Genomic DNA, 21203 nt, shown 5'->3' on the forward strand with positions numbered 1-21203 from the left:
ATCACATACGGTATCTTCTGACAGCGCCCCGCTGTGGACTGACGCTGAACGTTACTACAGCTTGAAATAAACCAGGCCAAGTCAGGAAGTGCCGTTGCCCTTTAAAACAAACTGGTGACATGTAACTCTACCTTGCAGATGAGCCCAGGAGGAAGACAGATGAGAACAGCAGGCCAGTGGAACACTTAAAAACAGCAGGCCAGTGGAACACCTGGAAAAGCAGCAGCCAGAGGCAACTGATAGGGAAGAAGATGATTTAGGTGGCCCAGACACCGGCCCAAAACAAGTTAAGCTACCCTAGTATCCCCTTGACCATTTTTGGATTGAAAAACTAAAGAGACACACCAGACAGAGACAGCAACAGAAGAGTAGATGATGGAGAGACACCAGACAAGACACAGAGACAGCAACAGAAGATAAGGATGTGATGGAGGGACACACCAGACAAGACATAGACCAGAACAGAAGAATGCGTGATGGAGAGAGATACCAGAATAACAAAATGGGCCATGACAGAAGAGGATAGACAAAGGAGAAATTAACAAACAAACACGAGACATCAACAGACAAGACGCAGACGGCAACAGACAAGTGACGAAAGGAATGCAGAGAGAACAGAGGTGGGTTGAGCACACATTAGACTGTATCACTTCAAGCTGCTCTATAGATTCTAATTAGTTTTATTTATTTGCACAAATTATAACAGGCGAGACACAGACAGTGAACAAGTACAAAATGGTTTACAAAGAATTTGCAGGTGAGGTGAAAAGGTCTGTAATTACAATTTACACCATTTTTACAACCAGGACAGGATGATGAGAGAGGAGGGTAGACAAAAGAGACCTCAGCATAAAAAATGGAAGTGAAAAGGTATGGAGGCTTTTGGCAATACACTGTGGATGTATGTGTTTCAGAGTAGATAGTGTTCTATGGTAGAGAGAACCACAGTAGCTAGTGTAATTGAGTACTGGCAGTGTCTGCTGTGCCAGGAGGGAAGGTGCAAGTTACCTGAAAAATATCTAGTCTTTCAATGTTCTCAAAATGCACCAAATTCATCCATTTAGCTGTTTAAATTATTATTTATTTTTTTGCAGGGGGAGGATTCCCCAGGGCCCCCCTACTGGCTTTGGGCTATGCTCCGAATGTTTTTAAATCCTAGAAATGCCCCTGGGTTTCTCCCTGGGCTTTATAGCTCTGAGGCTCCACCACAGAACATGCCATCTTGGGAGCCCACAAGCTCTGGCTCCATTGGGCAGGGGGAGTCCTTATGCTGAATGTTCTCTATTTTATTTCTTGGGCTGGCTTTTCATCAGCCCGTTTTTAGTAGCTCTCCACTGGCTGCGCTAATTACAGGGCTCCTGGCAGCACTTTGAGTCAGCTCGTTCTGGCTCTTGAGAAAAAGCAGTGCGCCTGATTCTCACGAGTAGATAAACCACACGCATACAGTTCCGCACTGACAGAACCAGTCATTCAACTTCATTGGGACATTCCGCATCGAAAGAGACATAACGTCACCCGGGACAGGACACTATGAGCAGCACCATCTGATTAGAGGTTGCTCAAGAGCGCATCCCTATTATGGATGTTTTTTAAAAACTTTTTTTTAAACTTAGGCTACAGTCATGCTTCGTGTCAATTTAGGCAGTTGGTAGCCTGTTCCATGTGGTTATTCCTGACCTCACCACTGCATATAACCGGGCAATTTACGAGATTCTTGTTCACCGGCAGTGGCACCTGTGCGACTGTAAAGAGGAGCTAACTTGCGCTTCTGCAGTCCTGTTCAAGTAGGCTATAATTGGTTGTCCGTACTGTCAAGTTTGGCGGAAAGGACTATGCTGTAGCAGAACAGAGAGGTGAGGAGAACGCAAACGGGGGATTACCGGTCGGTCAGCGGTTACCGGAGAGGATGGGATACTTTTACTAGTGCATTCACTGGAAAGGAAAGGAGACACGCCATGGCTGTGGACGGTAATAGAGATCTAATAGTTTTGCATGCGGACATCTCAAATATCATCTCCCATCTTCTCCTCTAATAGCCTTTTTTGTTGTTGTCGGTAACTAGGCCTATTAACTACAGGCTATTCGATGTGCAGGCTAAGCTAAACAAGTGTACATAAGTTTTGCTGAATTTGCCTGACCGGTTTTCCATCTTATTTACTTAGGCTTCAGCATTCAGTTGGGATTTTGTAGCCGAATAAGACACCGCTGTTCAGACCTTGTGGTGCTGAAATGGACAGCGACTTAAGGGTGACAGTGGCAACTGACCGCAGTCCATTTCTTTCAAGTAGTAGCCTATTTTGATCACTTATGACCGTCTTTAATTAAGTGAAATCGAATTACATTGGGTACATTTTCTATGTAGCATAATTTATTATTTGTAGAAAAACATGACATGGCCAAGGGTATGTGGACACCTGCTCGTTGAACATCTAATTCCAAAATCATGTCCACTAGATGTTGGAACATTGCTTTGGGGACATTCTTCCATTAGAGCATTAGTGAGGTTGGGCACGCAGTCTGTGTTCCAATTCATCCCAAATGTGTTCGATGGGGTTGAGGTCAGGGCTCTGTGCAGGCCAGTCAAGCTGTTCCACACCGATCTCAAAAAAACATTTCTGTATGAACCTCACTTTGTGCATGGGGGCATTGTCATGCTGAACCAGGAAAGGGCCTTCCCCAAACTGTTGCCACAAAGTTGGAACAGAATCGTCTAGAATGTAATTATATGCTGTACTGTTAAGATCTCCCTTAATTCGAACTAAGGAACCAGCCCGAACCATGAAAAACAGCTACAGACCATTATTCCTCCTCCACCAAACATTACAGTTGGCATTATGCACTGGGGCAGGTAGCGTTCTCCTGGTGTCTGCCAAAACCCAGATTCGTCCGTTGGACTGCTAGATGGTGAAGAATGATTCATTACTCTAGAGAACGCATTTCCACAGTCCAATGGCTGCAAGGTTTACACCATTCCAGCCAACGCTTGGCATTGCATATGGTGATCTTAGGCTTTTGTGAGGCAGCTCGGTCATTGAAACCCATTTCATGAAGCTCCAGATGAACAGTTATTGTGCTGATGTTGCTTCCAAAGGCAGTTTGGAACTCTGTAATGAGTGTTGAAACCAAGGAGAGATGATTTTGTGAGCTTGTATGGCTTACCAGTTCGCGGTGGAGTCGTTGTTGTTCCTAGATGTTTCCACTTCACATTAACAGCCTTTACAGTTGACCAGGGCAGATCTAGCAGGGCAGACATTTGAACTGACTTGTTGGAAAGGTGGCATCCTATAACGGTACCATGTTTAAAGTCACTGAGCTCTCCAGTGAGGCCATGCTACTGCCAGTGTTTGTCTATGGAGATTGCATGGCTGTGTGCTCGATTTTATTCACCTGTCAGCAACTGGTGTGGATGAAATCACTGAATCCACTAATTTGAAGGAGTATCCACATACCTTTGTATATATAGTGTATGTGTAGGCCTATTATTAAAGTGACTAAGTGTCTAATGAAGACATACACACATGCCCCATGCTGAAGAGGTTTGATATAAAAGGGTTGTGTTCATCATGGCAATGTTCTTCACCAGTGACATTGGAATTGCTTGGGTTGATAACAAGAGCTGCCTTTGCAGAGCCCGGCTCTGTTGGGGGTCTGTGATAAGGGGGATGCTGAATGATGCAGAGGAGGGGTACAAGCAAGAGAGCCAAAAACTCACCCTTTCATCTCCTCTGTCTCTTATTCTGTCCTCATTTCAATTAAACCTTCTGTGTCATTTAGAGAAGAGACATTTTAATGAGCATCACGCACATGCACTCACACATGCGCACACTCTGACACACACTCTGCTCAAAACATTGCCTCCAACACAGCCAGAAAATCAACCCAATCTGGCACAGAATCAGTAATGACCTGTGGCTGGTTGCCAGGTTCGGTTTCAGTAATGGTGTGTTTACTCTAGCTAGCACCTTTTCCCTTCATTATGGTACTGAAGAGACACCTGCTGCCTGCAGAGTGGGATAGGGTGTGTGTCTGCCAGTAATTTAGCATAATGATGAGCGAATGGCACATCTGTCGTATATACATCCTATATGATTTATATGCAGTAGTCCATATGACGTTCCCATAATTCCCTGGGAGCTATCTGGGTGAAAGTTGAAATCCCTTTGAACAACAGCTTGTAACGACTCAGTTTACTGGCTCCGCTATTATAACACGTGCCTGGGCTTCTTCTTCATGTAATCAGTTATTCCCAACACAAGGATATTTTTCCAGATCTCACATGCCTTTTTAGGGCAAATTACAGACTTTGAGGGTGTTTCAAGTAAGAACCACGAGCTTGTGTATTGGCTACTAGCACTGTTCTCTCATTTCTCTCTCGCTTCTTATCTTCTAGCAGCCTCCAGTTTCAGTTTCTGCCGGCCTGCTGTGGAGTATAGGGCACTGCCTGAGGACTTCAAGCACCTGAGTCGACAGACGGGAGGGAACCTCACCTGGCATGACGGGCGTGGTCAGAAAACAGCAGGGGGCCGGACAGTGAAGTTGCTCCAACAGCCTGGGACAGAGAGCTATCAGGTAGAGTACCTCAACTACTCTGGATCTCTGTGATTTTCTGCATATCATATCATGATCACAGATCAGATGCAAAACCAAATTGTATTGTTTGCATACACATATTTAGCAGATGCTATTGGGGGTGTAGGGAAATCCATGTTACCCCATTTCTGTATTGCTTTTCAGCCATGATGATAATGGATGTCTTTTTGTGCTTTATCTGCTTCTCGTCATCCACCCCATCTCTCATCATTGTAGGCCTATTCTAGATGCACATGCAAATAAGAAAAGGAAAGAGCTTCCTAGGTTTTCATTCATCTCAGATCAGTCTAAGAAAGCCTTTGTTTTCCATTATTAATTGATGTGTACAGTATGTAAGCTTCTCTCCAGCCTTCTGTCACATGCCAACATAAAGGCTTCTCTCTTCACAAAGAAAAAATATTTAAAAAATAATCTGACAAATGCAATGCGCTATCTGGTGACCATCCATTGTTCCAACATGAGCAGCACTTTGTTTGTGGAGAATGGAAGATGCTGTTAACCCAGAGGGCTATGAGGCACTCAGCCGGTCCAGCATTTTAGAATGGATTTAAATAGAACTGCTGGCCTTCCTATGTGCAGAAGCACCAGCACTTGTCTGTGGACTAAGAGCTTAAAGGGGCATTATAAACTGGGTGGTTCCAGCCCTGAATTCTGATTGGCTGACAGCCGTGGTATATGAGACCGTATACCATGGGTATGACAAAACATTTACTTTTACTGCTCTAATTACTTTACTAACCAGTTTATAATAGCAATACGGCACCTCAGGTGTTTGTGGTATATAGCCAATATACCACGGCTAATGGCTGTATCCAGGCACTCCACGATGCGTTGTGCCTAAGAACAGTCCTTAGCCATGGTATATTGGCCATATACCACACCCCCTTATTGTTTAAATATACTGTATGAAATATAATGGCTGTAGTGAACCTTACAGTACGTGCTTTTACGGATACGTTTTCTAACAAAGCATGTCTAGCTATTTCAGGTAATACTATCTGATATATTATGGTATCTCCTTCATGTGGTATTACAGCACAGTGCACCTTTTGTGTTCTAAATTTTCTTTTAAATCCTGCTATTGTAATTTTGACATGCCTGGTTGTTGACCAATTAATGAAAAATAATTCTCACCTATAAATTGGGGTTTCTGAGTACCCTACAAATTTGGGTTGATGACAGAGGTACATAGTTTTTTTGCAACCGTTTTTTCAATCCCCTTGCATGTATGCATGCATAGGCTTCACTCTTTGTCTTTCACTATCACTGCAATATGTTACAGAATTTTGTATCGTGAATGTCTGTGCTAAAAAAATGCAGGGAGGGTAAGGGGGGGGGGCTAGCACTAGCATGTTGCGTTCCAACCTTTTGAACTTTACGCGGGGCTGCTCTACTCTGGAGAAGAAGATCAGAGCAGAGGGAACACTGCATTCATAGATTTTTTTTGTAAGTGAATGAATGATCAAAGGCTTCATTTGATTAGTCACCCACATCCTGCTCAGATTCCAAAGGAATGAATTTGGTCGTTGGATACGACTGACCCACATGCACCCTGGTCTGATGCTGATGCTTATTCCTCACAAAACTATGCTCTCTGATCTTCGGGCTTCATATGTATGTATGCTTTGATCTGCAGGGGGACCTTTTTATATGATAGTCCTTGTTAGTAATGGGTTTAGTGTGTGTGCTTTTGTCAGAAGTGCAGTGGTTGCAGAGAAAGTAGTATGTGACCATAAATAAAGGAAAGTCACTCACATCACTATATTCTTGGCAACTGCATTGACATGCATCATATCTGTGTGGCTAACATCATGAAAGTGGTCCCTGGTTAGGGTCACAGAATTAACATTTAAGGAAGGACCTCTGGGTGTCTGAAGAGATTCCTTTATGGATGTGCTTATGTCTGACTGGAGTGGTCATCCCTTGGGGTACTCAAGGTTAAAACACTGTACGTACAAGCAGTAGCGGGCCATTACAGAAACGTTCTCTGTGTGCGTGCTCATGTTTCCAGCATCGTTCAGGTGACTCCTATGGAATCTACCACACCAGCCCCACCCAGCCCACTCTGATCCGACCTGTGGTGTTGTGGACTCAGCAGGACGTCTGCCGATGGTTGAAGAAACACTGTCCTCACAACTACCTGACCTACGTAGAGGCCTTCTCTCATCACGCCATCACAGGTATCAACCAGGAAAAATGCCCTAACACAAATCAGCATTTCCAGTCCTAAAATGAGAGTGGAATGCAGTTGACGTGAATGGCTGGCAGAGTAGTATCAGTTGACTCAATAGGCTTGCTGGGATTTACCCTTCATGCCATCACAGGTATCAACTACTGCATGAGCACAAAAACCATCATTCATAATAATATTAAAATGCGAGTAAAATCCACAATACAGCGGGTGTGGGTGAGTGAATTGCTAAGCTTTTAATGGCAGCCTCCTCTCTCTGCTCCCTGTCAGGCCGTGCTCTGTTGCGTCTGAATGGAGATAAGTTGGAGAGGATGGGCTTGGTACAGGAGACGCTGAGGCAGGAGCTCCTACATCAGGTGCTTCAACTGCAGGTGCAAGAGGAGGAACGTAATTTGCAGCTCCTTAGCAGAGGTGAATACTGAGTTGTTTTTTTGTATCGTGATTATGTGTAAGATGACTGGTTAAGTTTGGATGCCATTCTAACAGTTACTGTTTCCCCCCCCCTCATATTTTAGGTGGCTCTTTTGGGAACCTGTCGTAACATGAATATTATTTTCCTAACTGGGCTGTTTACACTGAACACTGGAAAAATGTATTCAACGGTGTGCATGCAGGTAGACTACTGTATAACGGTCAGAATTCATATGAATCACATGGAAACCATGAACTTTAAAGAGGACACATGGGATGATCACATGCAGCATCAAACTTGGATGGGACAATCAATAGAGCACAGCCCCAAGCTTTCAAAGTTGGGTATCTGTTTTCCATCAACCAAATCTGTCTCGACTGAAGACTATAATCATGATTATAGACTTTGTCAGGATTGGTTGTGTCTTGTAGCCATTTGTATGCTATTCTATGTTTTACCCTAACAGTTGCAAGGTTGTGAATGATTCCTTTTTGTCTCACTGTTTCTTTAGAAGTATCCTATAGATTCAGTGTTTAATTGTGAATACACTCTAATCTGGATTTTCAAATGGGTTTATTTTGAAAATATTTTTGTGAGATGCATTTTTGGGTAAAGGCTCATTATTTCTGACAAATAAAATGTATTTTACATTGGTTTACATGGTTTTTGTGTATCATCTGACTGGAGATAAACTACATTACCCAGTATCCTCATCTAAGATAGTATTCCTACTGAATGCCACTGGTGGTTCCTCAGAGGAGGAAGGGGAGGACCATCCATCCTCAGTGAATTTCATAAATACAAATAGTGAAACATTAAAGTTAACCTTTTTAGATAAAACTATACTAAATCTATTCACGTCGCTAAATAATTAAAACACACTGTTTTGCAATGTTCTACAGTAGCCTCAATAGCACTCTGTAGGGTAGCACCATGGTGTAGACAGAGGACAGCTAGTTTCCATCCTCCTCCAGGTACATTGACTTCAATTTAAAAAACTAGGAGGCTCATGGTTCTCACCCCCTTCCATAGACTTGCACAGTAACTATGACAACTTCCAGACGATGTCCTCCAACCTATCAGAGCTCTTGCAGTATGAACTGACATGTTGTCCATCTAATCAAACAATCAGATAATAAATCTAGTACTGAAAGCTACAGCTAGCAAGCACTGCAGTGCATAAAATGTAAGCAGTTAACTCCAAGATAAAGACAAAAGTTAAACAGTTTAGAACAAATACATTTCTTTAAAAATGAAGGAGAAGCAAGAGAGCTATATTTCAGTGGGTTTTTTTCACTTTCACTTAGAGAATATAGTTTAGCCTACTCAAACACCTGGCTCAAAAAGAAAGAGATGCTATGTTGGATAGCCATAGCCAGCTAGCTAACACCGGAACCCTTCCAAGTCAAGGCTTTTGGTTTTATTAATTTATTGCCACCGGGGACCGCCGGTGAAAATGCTTTCTGACTGTACACTGTACTGCATGATTGTAGTGGATTTACTAACGCGTTAGTTCTAGTAGCTATGTTGGCTATGATGTTAGCTAATATGATCACTATGAATTAGGTTGTGTGTAGCGGTTAGTGGATATGATATAAAGGTTTGGCTTGTATAATTCCTTCTCGCATCTACATGCTCTCCTCCTCTCACCTTTTCCCTTTGCTTGTGGACTTCAGTGCACAACACATCAGCTGTCTGTGACCAGGCGGAAAAAAACGTTCCAACGAGAAATATTATCATGCTGTTGGTATGTGGCTGCTATCCAGACTGTATCACATCCAGCCGTGATTGGGAGTCCTATAGGGAACCGCTCAATTGGCCTCATCTGGGTTTGGCCGGGGAAGGCCGTCAATGTAAATAAGAATTTGTTATTAACTGACTTGCCTAGTTAAATAAAGGTTAAATGAAATATGGTGAACTGTGTTTGCATGTGATCAGGAGTGTATTCATTCCGCCAATTCTGTTGAAAAAATGTTTCGTAAACTGAAGCAAAATGAACTAAATGAGGATTAACATACCTGAATTTGTCCAATAGAAATGTTTGTTTGCAACTGTTGGACTAATGATAACCCATCAGCTTGATGCAAGCAAGAGTGTGCAAGGCGGTATTGAATGTGTGACTGTTTGTCACCTTGATTACTCAAAATGTTTTCTCGACCTGTGCACCTACATTGTAAACTTTAATTCAAAGGCTAGGTTGAATCAACCTCATGATGGCTATAGGGAAAATTTGAATATCATATAGTCAACTAAACCTATCGATGTTACATTACCCAAATCCAGAGAGCTGATGTTCTGAAAGAGCTGCAAAATCTGGACCCCTACAAATCAGCTGGGCAAGACAATCTGGACCCTCTCTTTCTAAAATTATCCGCTGCAATTGTTGCAACCAATATTACTAGCCTGTTCAACCTCTCTTTCATATCGTCTGAGATCCCCAAAGATTGGAAAGCTACCGCGGTCATCCCCCTCTTCAAAGGGGGAGACACTCTAGACCCAAACTGTTACAGACCTAAATCTATCCTACCCTGCCTTTCTAAGGTCTTCAAAAACCAAGTTAACAAACAGATCACCGACCTTTTCGAATCCCACTGTACCTTCTCCGCTATGCAAACTGGTTTCCGAGCTGGTCATGGGTGCACCTCAGCCACGCTCGAGGTCCTAAACGATATAATTGCCATCGACAAAAGACCATACTGTGCAGCCGTATTCATCGACCTGGCCAAGGCTTTCGACTCTGTCAATCACCGCATTCTTATCGGCAGACTCAACAGCCTTGGTTTCTCAAATGACTGCCTCACCTGGTTTACCAACTACTTCTCAGACAGAGTTCAGAGTGTAAAATCGGAGGGCCTGTTGTCCGGACCTCTGGCAGTCTCTATGGGGGTGCCACAGGGTTAAATTCTCGGGCTGTCTCTCTTCTCTGTATACATCAATGATGTCGCTCTTGCTGCTGGTGATTCTCTGATCCACCTCTACTCAGACGACACCATTCTGTATACTTCTGGCTCTTCTTTGGACACTGTGTTAACTAACCTCCAGACGAGCTTCAATGCCATACAACTCTCCTTCTGTGGCCTCCAACTGCTCTTAAATGCAAGTAAAACTAAATGCATGCTCTTCAACCGATCGCTGCCCGCACCTGCCCGCCCGCCTTCCATCACTACTCTGGACGGTTCTGACTTAGAATATGTGAACAACTACAAATACCTAGGTGTCTGGTTAGACTGTAAACTCTCCTTCCAGACTCATATTAAGCATCTCCAATCCAAAATTAAATCTAGAATCAAATTCCTATTTTGCAACAAAGCATCCTTCACTCAATGCTGCCAAACATACTCTTGTAAAACTGACTATCCTACCAATCCTTGACTTTGGTGATGTCCTTTATAAAATAGCCTCTAACACCCTACTCAGCAAATTGGATGCAGTCTATCACAGTGCCATCCGTTTCATCACCAAAGCCCCATATACTACCCACCACTGCAACCTGTATGCTCTTGTTGGCTGGCCCTCGCTTCATATTCGTCACCAAACCCACTGGCTCCAGGTCATCTATAAGTCTTTGCTAGGTAAAGCCCCGCCTTAGCTCACTGGTTACCATAGCAGCACCCACCCGTAGCAGCGCTCCAACAGGTATATTTCACTGGTCACCCCCAAAGCCAATTCCTCCTTTGGCCGCCTTTCCGTCCAGTTCTCTGCTGCCAATGACTAGAACGAATTGCAAAAATCACTGAAGCTGGAGACTCCTATCTCCCTCACTAACTTTAAGCATCAGCTATCAGAGCAGCTTACAGATCATTGCATCTGTACATAGCCCATCTGTAAATAGCCCATCCAACTACCTCATCCCCATATTGTTATTTATTTTATTTATATTATTTTGCTTTTTTGCACCCCAGTATCTCTACCTGCACATTAATCTTCTGCACATCTATCATTCCAGTGTTTATTTGCTATACTGTAATTATTTCTCCACTATGGACAATTTTTTGCCTTACCTCCCTAATCTTACTCCATTTGCACCCAGTGTATATAGACTTTTCTATTGTGTTATTGACTGTACATTTGTTTTTTTCATGTGTAACTCTGTGTTGTTGTTTGTGTCGTACTGCTTTGCTTTATCTTGGCCATGTCGCAGTTTCAAATGAGAACTTGTTCTCAACTGGTTTAACTGGTTAAATAAAGGTGAGAAAAAACAAATAATAACAAAATAAAAATAAATAATTGAGCTGGGGTGAATGAAATATGAATGATAGTCATTCAATATGCTGTAATACAAATAAGGCCATGCTCATAAAAAAATGTATCGTCCTCCATCTTAAACGTCACCGACCGCCACTGCTGAATTTACATGTCGCTGTCTGACCAGTACGGAGGAGGGCGAGAGATGCTGTGCGAAACGAAGTGCAGCGGAAAGAAAACGTCATCCTGCTTGGACAGGTACAGCTTCTTGCACCATAGAGTATTCCATACTATCCTTTAAATCAGCTGAGGTTTAGAATAATACTAAATTATATTACTGTTTGCTAACCACAGCAGCCTATGCATCCTTCTCGTTGTAGCCTAATCTACTACTGCATAATTTGACCTCCCCGAGCGCAGTGGGTTTGTTTAGTTGATACAAATTCCCACCTGTGCGTAACACACAGTCAATGTTGGCTATATAAAATAATGTTTGAAGCATTGTACATTTTATTAAATTACCAGGTGGTTACTGAATCAGGTATCAAGTTTGATCATTAACCAATTATCATTTTAATGCGCCCGTGATGTCGTTGCCAATAAAGTCTCCGTCACCAAGCAGACGCGTAATAGGAGCCGTCTAATGGACATCTGCCTTGTATCTACCACATAACACAACATAATGACATACTATTTATTGCATTGCTCTGCTATCAATATGTATCTGTTGAAATTGTAGCATTTGGGTGTATGTAGTTTTATGCATTATAATAACTAGGTAGAGAATGGTAAGAAATGTAGTAACATCAATTGCCACATGCCACAAGGGACACATGCTGAATGAAATGCAGTGCCCTGGTATTGTGCAAGAAAGATGCTGATAAACATGATCATCAGACAAACACTTGCCCTGCAGTACTATGCCTGCCTGCCCTTCTTGGAGCGTTGCACACATTAGCCTCGACTTGCTCCAGCAATTCTAATACCATGTTGAGGTCTGGCTCACTCGAGACTATGAACTTGAAGATGAAGAGCAGTAGAGGAAGTCTTGGTGTAAACAGGCCTCTATTAATAACAGCCAAGCAACTCTGTGGTCCTCATATGTGGTCCTCGTAAACACACTCAGACTACAGAGGGGGGGGCACATTGAACTTGACATTTTCCTGTCTCCCCTCTGAGCTGAGATGAGGGTCGAGATCGGAGAAGAGGTAAAGGAGAGTACGTAGCGGAACCTTAGAGAGAGGCTGGATTCAGTGGGTACATTTGCGACAAAGGTCTGAAGAGACATCCAGAGATTGTGTCTCAATGTAAAGTGTGTCAGGTGGATTGGACCTGTGTTTCTGTGGGGGTTCACTTTAACTACGCTTGCTGCCTCAGCAAGGGTTAGCCTGTGTGAGCTCTACTGTGTGAGCTCTACTGTGTGAGCTCTACTGTGTGAGCTCTACTGTGTGAGTACTGTACCGGTTGGGCCTGAGCTGTCTGACAGCCAGCCGCCCCTGTCCAAGGCAAATATGACTCTGCCTGGGTACACTGGCGCCAGAATCTCAGGCTGCTGGTCCATGAGGGCCCGAAGGTAAGTGTGTCTGTTTACTCAGTGTTGTCCATGCTTATTGGATTGTATGCTATCTGTCTGTGTTTGAACACTGAGCAACCACAGACAGCACTGTGGAATTCATTTTGCCTGTGTGTGTGTTGAGGGTGTTGTCCCATCCCATGTCAGTTTGAGACATGCTGATGATGAGAGGTGCAGGGAAATGGAGGATCTATCTACCAAAAATATATGTTTTGAAACTAACCAAGATGTTTTATGTTGGTGCTTTAGTGGAGCTTGTACAGTACTAAATGTGGATTCAGAGTTTGATGTAACCGTTAGGCTGTTTTTTGACATTCAATTTAGCTGGATAATAAACAAGGGTGTGTGAGGGTGTTGGTATAAACCTATCTGTGACAATAAGGACCATTATAGTCCTGTTATAACACTCCAGCGTTGACTGTAAAAGGATATGACCCTCACTGCCCTCTCTCAGATTTGAATAAAATGAGAACGTTTAAAACATCCTTCATTTTTCTGTTATTTGTACTGTAATTCTACCTATAGCTCTTTGTAAATGACAGCTTCAAACCCTTTCCTGCAATCAAATGACCAAATCGCCCTCTAGTGGCCTCATGGGTGGAATTATTTATTTGACACAGAAAATCCAGTGTTTCTATGTCAAACGTTTTTGTTATTTTTCAGTCTTCTGTGATGTATGTAATGTGTCATATTGGGATGCAAACTCAAAATGTAATACATTTCAACTCTATATCTGACAAACTAATAGTCGTGTGTGAGGTGTATACTTTTGTTTCAAAGAACATTTGGTTAAGACTACCAATAAACACTCTGTGTGACCCAGATTTGGCCCACTGCAGTAAATTATTGATGATATGATGATTGTTGTGTTACAGTGGTAGTGGGGAAGACTCATTGGACCGGCTCCTGCCTGGCCCCCCTATCACCGCCGTACGCAGGAAGAGCACATCCCAGACTAAGACAGAGCTGCCCCTGCTCCGCACCTGCACACACACCATCTACACAGCAGGCAGACCCCCCTGGTACGATGAGCATGGTGCAGAGTCCAAAGAGGCCTTCGTCATCGGCACAACATTCATGGGTGTATGCCTTATTTTATTGTCAGTGTGTGAAGTGTTACTCAGGTGTTTTTGCTGTTATATGTGGTGTTGTAATGGTCTTTCCTTATTGTTGACAGGTTGTTGTACTCAAAAAATACATGTGTGTTTGTCTGTGCAGGGTTGTGTGGGGGCAGTGCCTCAGGGAAGACCACTGTGGCCAATAAGATCATCGAGGCTCTGGATGTCCCCTGGGTAGTGCTGTTGTCCATGGACTCCTTCTACAAGGTGAGACTCTGTCATTCATTTGGCTTGCTTGGGCTTTAGCCTTTCGGAGATGCTACTGTATTTTCTTCACAACAGCCTGGAGCCTTATTGACAGACATGTCACCCTTGTAATACTGTATGAATGAGCCTACCCACAATCCCTCACTCTTAATAATGTGGGGAAGAGACTGTCATGGGGAAGAAACATACCATAATGTTCTGAATAATGGCCAAGTCTACCTCGCTCCTTATTCTACTGAACCGCTTAGGCGTAACAAACACAAGTCCAACATTTATCCGTAACTGTTAAACTACCTGTTCACTACCCTCCTGCTCTCCGGGGATGTACAACTCAATCCTGGGCCCAATATCACCGAGCCAGTGATACGCACCGGAGTGGAGAGCGGTGGATGGCCTCGTCCACTGGTCGTCGCCGCTGTGGAAGTGGGTGAGTGCTATGGTCCTATGGTTTCTCTCGACTCACCCGGCTCCAGGATAGATTTTGACTCTTCAAACATACCAGAGTCGCTATATGCGATTCCTGACTCTGCTTCTGGTGCGCAAGCTATTTTAATTAGTTTCCCGCATCCAGTGCAGGCGGGAGGGATTGTTAATTGCTCTACCGAACTGCCCCTAATCAAAACGAAACAAAACGGCCTAAACCCAGCCGTCAGAAAACACAGAAAATTTTACTTTTTTCAAAGTGTCAATCACTCTCGAGTCATCTGGGACCCACGAGCTAAGCCCAAGGGACTACTAGGGGGGCACTTGAACATTCGTAGTGTCATTCCAAAAAGTGATCAAATTCAACATCTACTCACAGACTCCAACCTTGACTTTCTTTGCCTCTCAGAGACATGGCTCCATAAACACTCTCCATATGCTGCTTTGATTGTGCCTGGCTACAATGTTTTCAGGAGAGACAGGATTGAAGGAAGAGGAGGGGGTGTGATGATTTACATTAAAGAACATATCCGATGTAAACAAATTGAGTGGTCATGTGATAATGAACTAGAATGTATCGGCCTGAACGTTACACTGTCTCCCCAAATGTCTTTTACCCTCATTGGAATGTATAGGCCACCTTCCACCAAAAGTGTGTTTTTTGATCAGTTTAATACCATGCTTAGAGAATGTGATTTTGTGAAAGAGGTCATCTTAATGGGAGATTTTAACATTAATTATGAAGACAAGTGTTGTAGGAAAACCCTCAAACGGATCACTAATACCTTTGACCTTACACAGCTAGTTAAAGGGCCGACCAGGGTGACTTGTTGCTCTAAAACACAGATTGATTTGGTGTTCAGTAATAAACCAGAGAGAGTGACTAAATCATTCAATATGGTTACTGGGCTGTCTGATCATAATCTGACACTTATAGCCAGAAAGCTGTCTAAGAGCAGGTTTAACCTCTCTACTGTTAGAAAGCCGGATCAACTCAGAATACCTAAGAGTGAATTAAACTATTTTGAAAAAGCAATTAAGGGAATAAACTGGAATGATCTCTTGTCCTATACAGATGTGGAAGCTGATAGTCAGGTTTTTCTATCCACAATCCAGACTACAATAAATGGCTGCCTAAAGAAAATCAAATCCAAACCTGGCCAAAAGAGCACTCTTCCTTGGCTAAATGGAGAAATCTGGAAATTGATGAAAGAACGAGATTATGCTCTAAAATAGCCCTAAAATCTAAATTAGAGCATGACAGACGTAGGTTTACCATGTTGAGAAATAAGGTGATGAAAGAAATCAGACAGGCCAAAGCAAACTTTTTTATTAACATAATTGGTGAAGCAAAGGGAAATTCTAAATTGATATGGGAGAATCTAAAAAAGTTAACAGGGAAAGACCATAGTAACACTGCAAAAAGACTAGAAATCATGGTGAATAACAATCTAACACAGGATGCAGTCGAAATAGCAATAGCCTTCAATTCCTACTTTATTGACTCTGTCAGGGTACTGACACAGAACCCCCCCACTGGTTTCTTGGGCTCAGTGCTAGTGAATGACACTCAACCTGTCTTCATCATAAGGGAGGTTTCTGAGTCAAAGAGCAAACAACAAGCTGCACAAGAACTCACTACTGTAATGGTCCAGGTTACAAAGTGGCTCAGTGAATCGTGTTTGCATCTCAATGTGAAAAAAACTGTTTGCATGTTCTTCACAAAGAGGGCAACAGATGCTACTGAGCCAGATGTCTATGTGTCAGGGGAGAAGCTCCAGGTGGTATCCGATTTTAAGTACCTTGGCATCATACTTGATTCCAACCTCTCTTTTAAAAAGCATGTGAAAAAGGTAATTCAAATAACCAAATTCAACCTAGCTAATTTCCGATTTATACGAAATTGTTTGACTACAGAGGTAGCAAAACTGTACTTCAAATCTATGATACTCCCCCACTTAACATACTGCTTGACTAGTTGGGCCCAAGCTTGCTGTACAACATTAAAACCTATTCAGTCTGTCTACAAACAGGCTCTCAAAGTGCTTGATCAGTCGAGTCCTCTGTGACTGCAACGTACAGGAACATAGTGCTCTGTTGTTGCTCTGTCTGTCCGAGACATGAAGAGCATTGTGGACACTGACTCAGACATCCGGCTCGTACGTCGGCTGCGCAGGGACATCACAGAGCGCGGGCGGGACATTGAGGGGGTCATTAAGCAGTACAACAAGTTTGTGAAGCCTGCTTTTGAGCGGTACATCGAACCCTACATTCAGCTGGCAGACATCGTTGTGCCACGAGGTGAGTGATTTAGCACTAACCATTCGAAATTTCAAAAGTGCAATATTTTGGTATCTTCCAGTCTTTATCTAATATTTGTCAGCCATAGGAGCTAATACCCATATGACGGCATATATATCCTGCAGATATACTATTATTTCATAGCAAATTTTCTGTGCAGATATTTTATCATGTTAATTATGAGGTAGCCATATGAGCTAGCGAAATGTTTCTGACCAAGTGAAAATATGTTGTTTCCAAGTGAAAATATGTTGTTTCCAAGTGAAAATATGTTGAATGTGTACCTCTGCCAGGTGGTGGTAACATGGTGGCCATTTACCTGATAGTCCAACATGTTCACAAGCAGATGGAGGACGTGAGTGAGCCACAGAACACTGTGCATGAGAAGAGGGTGCCACACTGTGGCAGAATGCTGAAGTGTCTATAGAGGCATGGTGAAGGGATGAGTGGCTGACATCTCTTTGCCTCTTTCTCTCTTTCTTTCTGTTTCTTTCACCCTTTACTACATTCCCTCTCTAGCTCTCGCTCTCTATCTCTTTCCCTCTCTCTTTGTGCTGCACGAGCTCAGTGTCAGGTAGGCTTACACATCTCCTACAGCTCCTCCCTCATTCCACGCCTCTCTTCCTGGTGTTATTCACAATAACCCCACCAGGTGTCTCAGTGTGACTACATGGTTGACTCCTACTAAAGAACTAGTGGGAGAGCAGAACAGTCTCTTGTCATTGTCACCTATTCAAATGTATTCTCCTTTGTGTTGTTTCGTCCAGGGCAGTCCTGTCCTCGGCCCAGCAGACTCAGCCCCCCTGCCCTCCCAGACCCTCAGAGTGTTGGAAAGTATGCCCCAGGTCAAAGGCCTGCACACCATCATCAGGTCAGATCACAGTCTATGGGTCTAGAGCCAAACTAACGTCCACAGACACTTCTGTCTTCCAGACGGTATTTGCCGGGTCATCGAGCTTAGCAATGAGAGGCATTTAGGCCTTTTCTCATTCTCCTCTCCAACTCATTTGTGTAGTCCAGGAGTCAGGAGACCAGTCGAGACGAGTTCATCTTCTACCCCAAGAGGTTGATGCGCCTCCTTATTGAACATGCTCTAACATTCCTGCCCTCTCAGGTATGTGGACATTTTCCCCATATTATAGTGTATTTCATTGTAATATGTTATTTGGTTTGATAGTGATTTGACATAATGTAACGGACTTTATCCCTATTGTATCATGTCACAGCCCTGCACGGTACAGACCCCACAGGGCCATGAGTATGAGGGGAAGAGAAGCCTCAGTGGAAAAGGGGTGGGTACTATACAGTCATTGGTAGTACTCCTATTTTGCTCCACCGTGTGTGTTTGGTGTTCCTTTCTAATAGTGCAGCGTTTGTGTTTGTAACCATGCTGAAGCTGGATCCTCCTTTCTCCAGATCACAGGAGTGTCCATCCTGCGGGCAGGGGAGACCATAGCCTTCCCTGAGGGCGGTGTGCAAGGATGTCCGCATCGGCAAGATCCTCATCCAGACCAACCTGGACTCAGGAGAACCAGAGGTACTTTAGAATGTAACAGAATAGAATAGATCTTTATTGGCTGAAGAGAGAAGTGGCCTTGTTTAGAACAGTCACACTTATATCCACCTCACTGGGTGTCTCCTTAGTAACCAGATCTGCCTCCTCCACCTCCTGATCGTATCTCCGTGGTAACCCTGTTTCTCCTTCCTCCTCTCTCTGCCCCATCCCTTTCCAGCTGCATTACCTGCGTCTGCCCAAAGACATCAGTGAGGACCATGTCCTTCTAATGGACAGCACTGTGTCTTCAAGCGCTGCAGCCATGATGGCTGTGAGGGCCCTATTGGTAAAGTAGCAATTGACATCCCTATCACATAATAACTGATAGCCCCCCAACTTCATGATTAATCATTATAGTAACCATAGAATTATAATTAGTAGTTCTGTTTCTATGAAAGTAACCCCCATTACCCACCATACTAAATGGCTGGGTTTTAAAAAGTTGGCATAGCATTAATTGTGTGTTGTGTTAAACGAGTGTTGTGATGTATCTGTGCAGGACCACAAGGTGCAGGAGGAGAAGATAGCGCTGGCCTCTCTGCTGAGGGCAGGGTTGGGGGTGCACTGGGTGGCCTATGCCTTCCCCAAGGTCAAAATCATCACCACCGCTGTGGACAAGGGTGTTGATGACTTCCTCCAAGTCATTCCTGGGATTGGTGGGTTTGTAGCACTCCGGTTATGCGTCATGGACAGTGGTGGAAGTCATTGAATGTATTCTGTACTCCGTGTAATGTAAGTTAACTCTGTGTCGTACAACTCAAACTGTGTATCTGTGTGTTCTGTTGATACAGGGGACTTTGGGGACCACTACTTTGGGACAGGTGGTAGAACATCAGGCTGGAGTGACGGTGAGGGACAGGAGCGACCCGAAACAACAAACAATGAACTTGATTCTGTGAAACACAAGATTAAAGGCTAGTCTTGTGAAACCAGACTGTGTGCTTGCTCGATCAGGCTGGTTTAACAAGGCTAGTTCAGGGCAGGACTTCCTGGCCACACCAGTCACATTCCATTCAGCTGCTATACAGTAGATGGACCAAACAAAGGGTCTCAATAAACGAGTCAATACTCAAATGTATGTACAACAAGACATTTTTGTATGGTTTATATTAGATGTTAATGGGTCATTATTCTATTTATATGGTTGGATGTTTCAGTTCTGGACTGCTCAAGCAAGCTAATGTTTCTAATGTATATGGTGCTACATGAAACTGAATCAGTTTCATCCCCCCTCAAGACACTATCTTGAAATGACCTAGCTATTTGTTTTTTATTATCAGATGATAATTGGCAATTGTATATTAAATATAACATTATTGAAAGTTTATCCATGTTTTATTAGTTAGAGAAGCTTTCTAGCCTGTAGGGGGGAGCATTGTTCGATTATAGTTGCTGTGTTGCCATGTTGTGTGTGCTCCCAGATACTCAAAGTACACTAGACATATGACGGCCTGTAATTGGTGCATTTCATTCAACTCCTTTCATTGAGTGAATTGACAAATCATGTACAGGGAAATTTCCCATTATTTTCAAGTATTTGAAAAGGTTTTGAAATTTGAAAGGTAGTGAGTGGAAATGGTATTGAATCCTCTCCACCCATGATGGAGATGATCGAAAACAGTCACTCGAAATTTGTTGAGGATGATCTTCACCTGAACAAAGAGATCGTGACATGTCCTGATGCCCAATGCTAAATACCAAATATTAGATATCTTTGTATTTTTCTTAACCCGTTTTTTTAAGGGATGTGAAACCCATTTATACATTACGTTTATTGTATTCATTTTTACCTGACATAGTATACACACATGTATGAGTGTTGAATGTATTTTATCTCTGCCTCTATGATTGACAAGCATAGCCTACATTTAGTCATGAGAGAACACTGTTTTGGGGGAATCTCTTTTTCTCTGTGATAACCCTTCCAGAGTGGGTGACTGTGATCATGGATGTCATGCTGTATTCTCCAAGACAGCACAAGACCCCGCCTGCCCATGTGACTACTGCCTCAAGGTTAACCTGTTACTATGGAGACAAGCCCACCAATGAAAATTCAGCAGACGGTTGCGATGTTGACTGCAAGCTTTTTGTTTTAAGGGTGACCTAGTTTGTTCTACAGCTAGTCAGACACACACACACACACACACAATAACACACACATAAACAAGGATACTCACACACATTGAGATTTATAGACTGTAGGAGGTTATAAGGATACACAAAATAAATAAACACACTCAAAGATAATAAACAAAAAAGCTTTTTAATTCATTTTAAGATTACAGTTTCTTGCTTGAGCACATTTGTCTAAACAGATTTCACTTTTTCAAAATAATTACCACGCAGCCCAAAACTGAAACATGTTGGCCAAAATGACACATTTAATTTGCTAAATGCATTAAGGCTCTCAAAACATGAAATACATGACGCGAAATCAACTACCTCCATCAAAACATACAACCTCTTATCTAATGAAAAGTTATTTCAATCAATCGTTGCACAATGGCCCAATAAATACTATCTACAACTATCAATATTGTCTAACAGTGTTAACCCTGCCATTTGTTGATACTATAATTATAAAAGACAACAAAACATATTATCACAGCATAGGCTGTATTCTTTTTTTCCCAAAATGATTTTACCAA

At 42.9% G+C, this 21203-nt stretch overlaps 1 protein-coding gene and 1 pseudogene across 2 annotated transcripts; both read left to right on the plus strand.

Annotated features, from left to right (window-relative positions):
* The first annotated feature begins 1502 nt into the window (after positions 1–1502).
* On the plus strand, positions 1503–7848 carry LOC115101666 (sterile alpha motif domain-containing protein 10-like). 2 transcript variants are annotated; one of them, XM_029621130.2, is made up of 5 exons: positions 1503–1968; positions 4394–4569; positions 6602–6770; positions 7052–7192; positions 7297–7848. In XM_029621130.2, exons 1-5 carry the CDS (start codon positions 1956–1958, stop codon positions 7320–7322), a joined length of 525 nt encoding a protein of 174 aa, XP_029476990.1. In that variant the 5' UTR covers positions 1503–1955; the 3' UTR covers positions 7323–7848. The 2 variants fall into 2 exon arrangements, with proteins under 2 accessions (XP_029476990.1, XP_029476989.1); XM_029621129.2 differs by having other exon boundaries at positions 1504–1968; positions 4391–4569.
* A 6180-nt stretch (positions 7849–14028) lies between these two features.
* LOC115102382 (uridine-cytidine kinase-like 1) lies at positions 14029–20826 on the plus strand (annotated as a pseudogene).
* Positions 20827–21203: the final 377 nt, after the last annotated feature.

This window comes from Oncorhynchus nerka, linkage group LG20, assembly GCF_034236695.1.
Source record: "Oncorhynchus nerka isolate Pitt River linkage group LG20, Oner_Uvic_2.0, whole genome shotgun sequence".
NCBI classification, from domain to species: domain Eukaryota; kingdom Metazoa; phylum Chordata; class Actinopteri; order Salmoniformes; family Salmonidae; genus Oncorhynchus; species Oncorhynchus nerka.

Excerpts from the sequence above, each read along its gene's own strand:
- LOC115101666 (XM_029621129.2), top strand. Across the intron at positions 6,771-7,051 it reads CTCTCATCACGCCATCACAG|GCCGTGCTCTGTTGCGTCTG; the intron begins GTATCAACCAGG and ends GCTCCCTGTCAG. Across the intron at positions 7,193-7,296 it reads TTTGCAGCTCCTTAGCAGAG|GTGGCTCTTTTGGGAACCTG; the intron begins GTGAATACTGAG and ends CTCATATTTTAG.